Genomic DNA, 12,078 nt, shown 5'->3' on the forward strand with positions numbered 1-12,078 from the left:
AAGTTTCTCTGGCATTAAACACCTTATAAACCACCTCCACTAGTTGCAAGGGATTCACCCCTACAGCTCCAGCAAACTCCTGTAATTTATAGCAGGTATCTGAAGCACTCTGTCCAATAAAAGGCATATTTGCCATCCTCATTTTCTCTGGGGCTTCCGGGTTTGCATCAGAATGCTTTTGATATGCCTGGCATATATGTTCCAAAAACTGAGCTGAGTTCTCATCTACCTCTTGTTTAAATACTCGTATTTTATTTAGACTCCTATGCTTAGGTACTTCCATTTAAACCCTACCAGTATACACTGTTTGCAGTGATCCAACCTCACCACCCAAGACAAAATGCAGAAAGACAAAGATGCCCACTTCCCCCCTCTTATCCAGCATAGTACTAGAAGTTCTAGCCAGTGCAATAAGGCAAGAGAAAGAAGCCAATGGCATCCACATGAGAAAGGAAGAGGTTGAACTGTCATTATTTGCAGATGGTATGATCATATACGTAGACAACTCTGAAGATCCCACCAAAAAATACTAGAATTAATAAATGAATTTAGTATAGTGGCAGGATACAAAATCAGCATAGAAAATCAATAGCCTTGCTATACTCCAATAATGAAATAGAGGGAGAAGAAATCAAGAAAGAACCCTGCCCCCCATCATCACCAAAGAAAGAAATGCCTGGGAGTAAATTTAACCACAGAGGTGAAAGAACTCTATAATAAAAACTATAAAACGTTGGTGAAAAAAAAGTGAAGAGGACACAAATAAATGAAAAGATATCCCATGTTCATGGCTTGGAAGAATTAACATCATCAAAATGTCTGTATTACCCAAAGCAATCTACACATTGAAATCAATCCCTATCAAAATGCCAATGACATTCTTCACAGAAATAGAGAAAAAAAAATCTTAAAATTTGTATGGAAGCACAAAAGATCCCATATAACTAAAACAATCTGGATCAAAATGATCAAAGTTGGAGGCATTATAATTTCTAACTTCAAAATATACTATGAACCAACAACATGGTACTGGCACAAAAATAGACAAATAGATCAGTGCAATAGAACACAGAGCCCAGAAACAAATCCACACCCAGCCAAGTGATTTTCAACAAAAGTGCCAAGAATATACAGTGGGGAAAGCACAGCCTCTTCAATAAATGGTGCTTGGAAAACTAGATATCCACGTGCAGAATATTGACACTAGACCCCTATCTCTCCCTGTACATAACAGTCAACTCAAAATGGAGCAAAGTCCTTAATTTAAAACACAAAAACTATGAAACTGCTAGAAAAAAAAAAAAAAAAAACACAGGGGAAATCCTACACAAAATGGGAGTGGACAGGAGTTTTTTGAGAAAGATCACAAAGGCACAGGCAACTAAAGCACAAATACACAAATGGGACTACGTTAAACTAAAAGGCTTCTGCAGAGCAAGGGATACCATCAACCAAGTGAAAGACAGCCTACAGAATGGGAGAAAATGTTCGCAAATTACACATCAGACAAGGGGCTAATATCCAGATTTATAAGGAATTCAAGCAACTCAACAGCAAAAAGCCCTAAATAACCCAATTACAAAATGGGAAAAGGACATGAACGAACATTTCTCAAAATAAGAAGACAAATGGCCAACAAGCAAGTGAAAAAATACTCAAAGTCACTAATCATCAGAGAAATGCAAATTAATACCACCATGAGATATCATCTCACCTTAGAATGGTTATTATCACCAGACAGAAAATAACGGATGCTGACGAGGATGTAACGGGAACCCTCCTACATTGTTGGTGGGAATATAAATTGGTACAGCCACTGTGGAGAACTAAAAATAGACCTACTGTGTGACCCAGCTATCCCACTACAGGGTATGTACCCAAAGGAAATGAAATTAACATATTAAAAAGACTCCCACGTTCACCACAACACTATTCACAATAGTCAAGAGGTGGGATCTACCTAACTGCCCAGCAGTGGGTGAATGGATAAAAAACCTGTGGTGTATATTCACAGTGGAATACTATGCAGCTATGAAAAGAAATGGTATCCTACCATTTGCAGCAATGTGGAAGGAGCTGGAAACCATCATGTTAAGTGAAGTAAGTCAGGTACAGAAAGACAAATAACATGATCTCACTCATAGAAGTAGAGTAGAATAATGGCTGTCAGAGGCTGGGGGGGCTGGCAGGGGAGAAGTAGCAGATTAAATGGTACAAAATTCTGCTGTCTACCCTAAGTGAATCATTGTGCAGTATATACATGTGTTAAAAGAACACAGTGTAGCCCATAAATATGTACAAGTAAGTGTTAAAATAAAAAAAAAAGGAAGCCTAAATTGAAGCTGAGGTTAGCTAGCTTCATGCTTAAGAGAGTCTTTGTTTCAAACAGTAACAACATAACTCTTATTCTATGCTTCTCTTGGATATGTATTTTTTATTCTGCTGAAAATTCTCTAACGAGCATTCTTTACATGTCACAGTGACAGGTCATTGCAGGTCCTTCCTTTTCTAGTCCATAATGTACAATATTTCAGAAAAGTGAGAGGCCCTCTCTTCCCCAACATCCGTCTCAATCCTGGGTAGTGAAGAAAAACCTGCCTGACCCTGACCAATGCACATATTTGTTTTTCATTTTCTCACAGATTGGTGTAAGAGGACGTTTATGTAGAAAAAGCCAAGATCTGTGTGATCTGCCAGAATATTGCAATGGAACATCTGAGTTCTGTGTGCCTGATGTGAAAACTGCTGATTTAGAACTATGCAATAATGACACCGCCTATTGCTATGGTGGAATATGCCAAGAGCCTGATAAACAGTGTGTAGAGTTATTTGGAAAATGTAATAATTGTACCTTTTTTTCTGGGGTTCATTTTAAACTGCAGTTATTCTAAAGTCAATAATCCACCCTACAGCCATAGTATAGAACATGTTGTTTTACATCCAAATTTAAAAATAAAATTGCAAATTAAAGCAACTTTGAATAATGTCAAGACTTAAAATGAACCTAATGACTACAGGACAAAAATTGTAGGACATCAGTCAAATTTCAGGTGATTGGTGGAAAGAGTAGACTGTTATTACAGTAGAAGAAAGAGAAAATGATCTCTCAAGCATTTCTGCACTTTAATACAATTTTTTCTATTATCAAGTGGGTAGTTTTAGTATGTTTCTACTTCTTGCATAGCCAGTAGATGACACCAAAAATTTATAGTAGATGACACTGACTGTGCATTGTTGTTGTCTAAAAGTCTCTATATTAATTTACCACGTGTTTGGCTTTTACTGATTTTGTTAATATGGGTAATTGAAACTTTTAATTTATGTTTTCAGTTGCTAAGGTTTCTTCTTATCTGTGTGGACAAGAAATAAATTTTCTAAATGACAAATTTGGAAACTGTAATCAACGTTGTGATTTTAGGTATGTATTTAAAGAATTATACATTTTCCAAATGCATGTAGATGTGTTGTGTGTGTAGTACAGAGTCACTTAATACAAAATGAGCGATAAACCTAGTGTATAGAGATGAGTTTATATGTTGCACTTCATAAGATGGGATATGTTCTGAATAGCTTTGGTGTTGTAATCTGAGTAATATTTTAAATTATTTTCATATTTTGAATTGTTATTTACCTAATATGTTTTGTACCTAAGTGACAAATGATTAATTTTTCTGCCTTATATTGCCAGGCATATTCTTTGTGGGAAGATTGTTTGTCACTGGACACATTCAGTGTTAATACCAATTGTAAATTATGATTTACAATATACTTTCATGGGAGGTCAAGTTTGTGTGTCTGCACATTTAAGAAATACTTCGAAAAAGGATATTACCTATACAAATGATGGTACTATGTGTGGTAAAGGAAAGGTAAACACAATTTTTATTTGATACTATATATATGATGTATTTGTATGTGAGTGTCTTGAGTATGAGTGTGTGCGTGTGTGTGTGCGTGTGTGTATGTGTATGTAAAAGAGAGAGACAAGTAGAGAGAGAGATAGAAAGAGACCTTAAATTTTTAATTTTTAATTAGTGTTTCAAATTTTGGTTACTATATCATGATCTTAAAATGCAAAGTTCAGGATTTCTGTTGGTCAAAGGACCTTTTGTTTCACTATCAATGACTTTATTACAAATTTTGCTGTAGATATTTAAATTTGTTTTCTCGCACTTGAGAATCTAAGACTCCTTAGATCAGGTCTGCAATAATTTGTGTAAAACAAGGACACAAAGTCATCAAATAATACACCAAAAATGTCAGAACAACCTGAATAAATAAGCATGTTAAAGAAAAATATAAGAACAAAAAGCCAAGTATTTAGTCTTTCAGTAATTGACAAAGAAAATTAATTTGGTTATAAATAAAGTAAAATATTTAACTGTTCATTAACCTGTTCCCCTAATACTTCCTCCAAAAGCATAATCTCATTAAATATTTGGTCCTCTCAAAAGACATGATAATAAAATGTAAAGTTTAAGCTTTTTTTTTTTTTCTTAAAAATATTGCGAAACCTAATAAGGGATTTTCAAACTAGTAACATTGAAAAATTAGTTGACTAATGAAAAAAAAAGATATGACTTTCACCCATTTTAGTAAAAACAATTTACATATAGATAAAATCTTTATAAAAATAAAAGATAAGAGAAAAATGCAAGTGAATGGTAAATTGATCTCAGAATGGGAAAAGATATTCTCACATAAAATTGTGAAATAATCACAAAGGGACATATTGGTGCTGAAACATTATGAAGTAATATGTTGTCCCTTCAAACACCATTTGAAACAAACTGAAAAAATATTTACTATAAATATGGCAGTGTAAATACATAAATATATCAGCTCATTTTATCATTAATTAATTATCACTAATGTGTTGTGTATATGTGTATATGGTATAATACAAAAATATATTTGGTCTTTGTCCTTGGTTTCTGGAACACAGCTCCTAGCAAAACCCTTAAATTTTCCTGAGTGATAGGAGTGTCCTTTGTTATTCATAATAAGCTCCTTACAATCACAGCTGAGTTTTTGCTTATTTCCATCATGCTTTAGTTTATGCCAATGTGGTGACACGATGGGACTCCTAGAGAGCCTCAGGGCAGGGCTGGTTACCACAAGGACCAAGTGATCAGAAGGATGGAAATTTCAGCCCTACCCACTGACTTCTTGGAAGGAGAGAGGTGGGACCGGAGTTCTGTAAAAACTCTAGAAGAATGAGATTCAAAGATCTTCTGGGTTAGGGAAAATGTCGACTTGCTGGCAGGGTGGCACGCCCAGAGAGAGCACAGACATGCTCTTCTCAGCACCTTGCCCTGTGCACCTTGACTATCTGGCTGTTCCTGAGTTGTATTCTTTACAGCAAACTGGTCTATGTAAGTAAAGTGTTTTCCTAAGCTCTGTGCTCCATTTTAACAAATTACTACCCTGAGGACAGGGTTATGGGAACCTCCAATTTATATCCAGTTTGTCAGAAGTACAGGTTACCTGGGACTTGTGATAGGTATCTGAAGTGGGGGAAGTCTTGAGGAACTGAGCCCTTTAGTTTGTGGGATCTGATGCTAACTCTAGGTAGATAAGAAGTGTCAGAACTGAATTGATTTGCTTGACACCCACTTGGTGTCAGAGAATCGGTTAATGTCAGAGAAAATATCCCACTATACACACAATATATCAATGCAAAAAAAAAAAATCTTATGAAACCAGGCACATGACTGGGAAATATAAAAACTTTCCACCCAACTTGTGATTAAATAGATGCAAAGTAAATAAATAACCAGGTATTGATTTTGTCATGTAAGTTGGGCCTTGAAAATAATATTTGATGTAGAGAAGTATATCTTGAAAGGATGAGGCATAAACTGCAAGGCAGATCACCGGAGAAGTTCTGATTTTATTTAGTGAGTACATCTGTTTTATAGGGTTAGAAGAGAGTTGATAGGTTTACAGGGGACACGAGGTGTTTGGGGATTGGATGGATTATGTTGCTAAGGGGCCAGGAGCAGGGAGCCTGCACTGATTGGCACGCGATTCGTGCTGGCGGGAAGGTATTGTGGAGCCGGCGGGAAGGAAAAAGGTGGAAGAGAAGGGTAGCCAGCGCCATGATGGGGTGCGGCCAAAAGGGTTCTCATACGACCTAATATACCTCCCTTTTTGTTAGAATAGGGGCGACGTCCTTTTTCTCTCTGGCTACTTCCTGCTGGTAGGGGGCGTCGTTTGGGAAGGGGTTGGAGTGTCAGGGAGGAATATGGTCAGGAGACCCCATAATATGGTGGAATATAAAAGAACCTCCTGGGGGGTGAAATGGATGAAAGTTCCCTGCAGCCATAAGTCAATAATCTGTTGAGTCCACTCCTGATGTGTAAAAACCGGGTGTAGTAGCCAGGGGGTGGAGGAAAAGGCATCTAGGAAGGCAACCCATCGCATCCTGTAGGTTTCATCAGCATGTGGGGAGGAGTTTCTGAGAAGAGGCGGAGGGTTCATCAGTAGCTAGGAGTTGGTAGTTTCTAAGTAAAAGCTGGTTAAAAGTCTGGTTAGAAATTTTGCCCACTTGGGTTTGTAAAAACTTGAGTATACAAGGTAAAAAAAAAGGCATACCAGAAGGATTACAGAGAGGGGGCCGAGGATGGGCCAAACCCAGGTTAGGAGAGGGTTGGACATTAGAGAGGAGAATGGGCTGGAGCCGGGTGGGGCACGCAGGCTGGTAGCTAGTTCAGTGAGTTTAATGATGTTATTTTCTACCACACCCGATTCGTTAATATAATAACAACATTCTTCTCTTAGGAAGAGGCAGGTGCCACCTTTTTCCGCTGTGGGCAGATCAAGGGCTCTCCTGTTCTGGAGAGTCACTTGGGCCAAAGAAGTTATTTGTTTTTGTAGGGAGGTTAGAGATTCTGCCGTGGATGTGAGGGCCCTTTCTAACTTGGATTTAATATCTTCGACAGCCCACAGAGAGTGGCCCAGGGCTCCTCCCGAGAGGCCGGCACTGGCGACGGAAATGGTTAAAGACATACCAACCAAGATAGGGAGGAAAGCTGCTCTTTTCTGTCGGTCTGGGGGATTAAGAAGGTGAAACATTTCTGAGCTGGTGTATAGGGTGAGCTGGGGAACAACAGTTACGAGAAGGCAAGGAGAAGTTATGTTGGGGAGGAAAGTGGTGATAAGGGTTCCATTGCACCAAAGAAAGGTTCCAGGAGATGCATGAGTGGTATTTGTGAGGTTCAGACTGTATTGGCAAAAGGGGTCATTGAAAGATTTGGAAATAGTGGGGCCACAAAGGCATGTTCTAGGGAGGAGGGTGTGGTTGCCATCCTCAGGCTCCCACAAAGGAACATTGGGTAGGGGTGAAGAGGGCAGTGGGGCCTGGGAAGGGTTTGGACAAAGGAGGGAGTCGGTGTTGTTGACTGGGACAGCGGCAAGCAGGGGGCAAGCCAAGGAGGTGCACAAAAAGCAATTTCCAGGGGAAATGGATGGAACAGTCTGGTTTAAAAAGTACAGGGTATCAGAGATGATCTGTAACCACGTATGTATAGGGGAGCACGGGGCATGAAGGGAAGGGGCATTTTCTAAAGAGGATATGATGTTCTGTTCATGATGTTTTATGTCTGTAGAGACAAGAGATATAGGGTCGTGAAGAGGAACATACTCAAGGGATATTTCAAAAGTCTCACAGGGGTGTGAAGCATAGCCATTACAGTAAACAGAAGCAAGGACCCTGGTAGCCCATCGGCTCTCCCATGGGTCCTGGATGGTTAAAGAACACTGTCGTTCACCATCACACTGAAAAAGTCTCCTACCAGTAGGCTGTCTCATATACCCTAACCCCCCGTGGATCTTACATGACCAATATGGACAGCCGCCATAGGTGTCAGGCCACCAGCGGCAGTAATCGCGGGTCTGATCAAAGAGGAAGCAAAGGTAAGGGCAGTTGGCTTGTTTAACTAACTTGGAATTGGAAAGAGTGATAGTGACAGCCTCGGAGCAACCTTTGATAGAGCAGTCCACAGTAGCGGCCAAATGGGTGACTTTGGTGTTTGTTGTGTGTGTGTGTGACTCTCTCACCTTAAATCTCCATACATAAGACAGAGAAGAAGAGGAACTTTGAGGAAGTATAAAGAGAAAGAGGACGAGGATGTTAAAAGTGTTACAATTACTAAAAGGGAGCATCCTTGTGGTTGAGGAGAGGAGGGGCAGGAATGCGGGAAAATCGCAATTTCAGGGGATTAGATGGGTCCGGAGTACAAGAATAAGAGGGAGAAGGAGTAAGGGGAGCCTCAGGACTCTTCTGAGACATCCTGGACGCCGGTGGGGAATCTAGAAATGCGAATCCAGGGAGTAGAACGGTTACCAGGTAAAGAGAGTTTGGCGACTGTAGGGGTGCAAAGAACAACTGGGTGGGGGGCCTCCCACTTGGGCGTGAGAGGTCCTTTTCCTTCCAGGGAGTTGTAATATACTAGTTGTCCAGGGTGGAGAGGCAAGAAGTTTTGAGAGGAAGCAGGGTCAGGAAGAAGCCAATCTTGAAATTTCCAAAGTTCAGAGCGGAGATGGAAAAGGAGAGGTAAACTGAGGTCTGGTGGTATTGGACCCTGTGAGGGAGTGAGCCCTGGAGGTAAGAGGGGACGCCCGTACATTATTTCAAAAGGAGACAACAGAGAGGGTTTTTTGGAAGAGCCCTTATCCTGAGTAAGGCCAACAGGAGTAGCTGAACCCAGCACAGGTGTAGTTCTAAGGATAATTTTGTTAAAATATTTTTAAGAGTTCTGTTGGATCTCTCTACCTTTCCGGAAGCCTGGGGACGATAGGGACAGTGTAAGTGCCACTGAAAAGAGAGAGCTTGGGAAACTTTCTGGGTAATCTGAGAGATAAACTCAGGACCATTGTCTGACTGTAATGAAGTGGGCATTCCAAACCTAGGGATAATCTGAGAGAGAAGGATGGACGCCACTGTAATAGCCCTTTTATTAGATGTGGGGAAGGCCTCCACCCATCCAGAGAAGGTATCTACAAACACTAGGAGATATCTGGTGCGTCATACAGGAGGCATGTTAGTGACATCCACCTGCCAGTCAGCGGCAGGTGTGTGACCTCTGGCCTGGTGGGAGGGGAAAGGTCTAGGTTTTAAAGGAGTGTTGGGGTTAGAGCCCTGGCAGAGTTTACAAGTAAGGGAAATTTCCTGTAGGAGGGCTTTATCTAAAGGGGTGAGCGTAAAGAAAGTTTGTAAAAAGATTGTTAAAGTTTGGGGGCTAGTGTGGAAGAGAGCATGTAGAAGCTGGAGCAGGGCCGTGTTGTCCGCGGGGGGTATGTCAGTGAGGGCGGCTGAAAGGTGAGCAGGTTTATGTTCGGGACTCATGGCCGCTGTTCGTGCAGCCGCGTCGGCCCTGGAATTGCCCTGTGTGACAAGGGAGTTGTCTTTCTGATGAGACTTGCAGTGAACTACCCCTAGCCGGACGGGCAGACGAGAGGCCTCTATAAGTTTGGTGATAAGGGATGAATTAGTGATTGAGTTTCCTTTTGTGGTGAGTAGGCCCCGTTCTCTCCACACAGCAGCATGGGAGAACGGGATGTGGAAAACATATTTGGAGTCAGTGTAAAGTGTGAAGGATTAACCTTGGGCTAAAATACAGGCTCTTGTAACTGCTATGAGCTCAGCCTGTTGGTTGGTAGTGCCTGGGGGTAGGGGTTTGGCTTCTATGATTTCGGTGAGAGAGGTTCCGGCATATCCTGCATAATGGGCAGAGTCCTGACTGGACTAGGGCCCTTGTGCAGGGTGCCCATCCACGGACGGTGGCATCTACCTGCTTAGAAAGGTATGCTACGGGAGCAAAGGTGGGTCCATAATTTTGTCCCAACACCCCAAGTGCCTGTCTGTCCTTCTCATGGACGTACAAGAGGAAAGGTTTAGAGAGATCAGGGAGATGAAGTGCCGGCACCTGGACAAGGGTCTGTCGCAATTTTAAAAAGGGATGGCGGGGGGAGGAGAGTAGGGGTTCATCAGGGGGACCCTTAGTTAGGTGATACAGAGGTCTGGCCAGGAGGGAATAATTTGGGACCCAGGCTCTGAAGTATCCAGCTAATCCCCAAAATGACAATATTTCAGCCTTTGTTTGGGGAATGGGAAGGTCCATGAGAAATTGTTTTCTGTTAAGCGTAATTGACTTTTTCCCTGGGGAAAGGAGAAAGCAGAGGTAGGTTACCGTTGACTGGGAAATTTGGGCTTTATGTGGGGAGACCCGATATCCTTTATTAGCTAAGTGATTTAATAGGTGAGCGGTATCTGTTTGAGATTGCTCCCACGAGGGGCTGCACAAGAGAAGGTCACCTACATACTGAAGAAGCATGGAATCGGGGTGGTTGGCATAAATATCAATGAGATCTTGGGCTAAAATCTGGCCAAAGATGTGGGGACTGTCCCGAAATCCCTGTGGGAGAACAGTCCAGGTAAATTGTCAGGAGTGTCAGGTGTGAGGATCAGTCCAAGTGAAAGCAAAAATATCTTGAGAGCTTGGCGCTAGAGGTGTAGAGAAGAAAGCATCCTTTAAATCCAAAGCCGAAAAATGGGTTGTGGTGGCTGGGATGTTAGAAAAGAGGGTGTAGACACTGGGCACTAGGGATGGATAGGGATGACTGAGGAGTTAATGAGGCACAAATCCTGCACCAAGCGATAGGTCCCGTTAAGTTTTTTTACAGCTAGTATAGGGGTGTTGAAAGGCTAGTGAGTGGGCCAGAGATGGCCCTTTTTTTTGTAAATCCTGAATGATGGGGCAAAGGCCAAGAAGGGCTGTGGTGGTCAGGGGATACTGGGCCTGGCACATAAACTGAGTGGGGTCCTTAAGCCTAATGTGTATTGGAGAACACTTTGCAGTGGAGGGGCTTGACGTGTCCCAGACAACTGTGTTGACAGGCTCAGTTAATGTTGGGAAAGGAGGCCATGAGTCCGAGTCGTCGGCCAGGAGTGCTATAAAAACTGTGCGGTAGGCGAGGCATGGGAGGTGATACTGGTCGTAACCCTGAGAAGGGAGAGAATATCTCTTCCCAGTAGAGGGATGGGACATTGGAGCATGACAAGGAAGGAGTGTGAGAAGGGTGCGGAAACATCTTGCATTGTGCATGTTAATAGGGGGGTTTTATGAAGGAAAATCTGTTTACCTCCCACCCCGACAATAGGAGAGGTGGAAGGTGTAGTTGGGCCCCAGAACTCCCTCAGGACCAAAAAAGTGGCTCCGGTGTCTAAGAGGAAGGAAATGGGGTGCCCATCCACCACAAGCCGCACCCTGGATTCCTGTGTTGTGATGGTCATGGTCGGGAACAGAGACCCAGGGCCCCATCAATCTTCTCCTGCTAGTCCCAACAGGTCGGGCATAGATTGTGGGGTGATTGGCCCCTCTCCCCTTCGGGTGGCAGGGCAATCGGATCCCCAATGGCCCCTTTTGTGGCATTTGGGACAGGGAGTGGTTGGACGCCAAGGAGAGGGGCAGGCTTTTGCCCAATGTCCCTCTTTTCTGCATTTAAAGCAGGTTCCAGGGGGCAGCGTATGGGTTTGTGGGCACCTGGGTTGCAGCTGTCCTTGGATTATTTGTGCAAGCATCTGAAAATTTGCCTGATCAGCTCTCTGCTTGCGGTGTTCCTTTTCCTCCTCTCTATTATGAAAAACCTTAAAGGCCACCATAAGAATTTCAGTCTGAGGAGTAGTGGGCCCCTGCTCCAGCTTTTTACATTTAGCCCTAATGTTGGGGTAGCTCTGGGCTAGGAAATAGGTCATAAAACATGACCACCATCTGGGGTTTCTGGGTCTAGATTGGCATATTGTTGAAGGGCCTTGGTTAACCTGTCTAAAAATTCAGAAGGGGTTTCTTCCCTTTTTTGTATTACTTCCTACACCTTTTGGAAATTTACAACTTTTCGAGCAGCCCGTTTGAGGCCGGCTACAAGGCAGGAAGCAAAAACATCACGGGGATTTATGCCAATAGGGGTGTTATAATCCCATTGGGGATCCTGTTCTGGAACTGCATTGGGACCTGTAGTGTGGTTAGGATTAGTCCTGTGTGTTTCGTCTGCATGGGCTCAGGCCAATTCCCATAC

General features: G+C 42.5%; 1 protein-coding gene across 1 annotated transcript in view; it reads left to right on the top strand.

The window, feature by feature from the left end:
- LOC134361753 (A disintegrin and metallopeptidase domain 3-like) overlaps positions 1-12,078 on the top strand; it is an 88,872-nt gene that overhangs the window by 36,359 nt on the left and 40,435 nt on the right. The window contains 3 exon segments of the mRNA XM_063076731.1: positions 2,643-2,838; positions 3,331-3,418; positions 3,689-3,869. Of these exon segments, the coding sequence (XP_062932801.1) occupies positions 2,643-2,838; positions 3,331-3,418; positions 3,689-3,869 (465 nt within the window).

This window comes from Cynocephalus volans, chromosome 13 (assembly GCF_027409185.1).
Source record: "Cynocephalus volans isolate mCynVol1 chromosome 13, mCynVol1.pri, whole genome shotgun sequence".
Classification (NCBI taxonomy): Eukaryota; Metazoa; Chordata; class Mammalia; order Dermoptera; family Cynocephalidae; genus Cynocephalus; species Cynocephalus volans.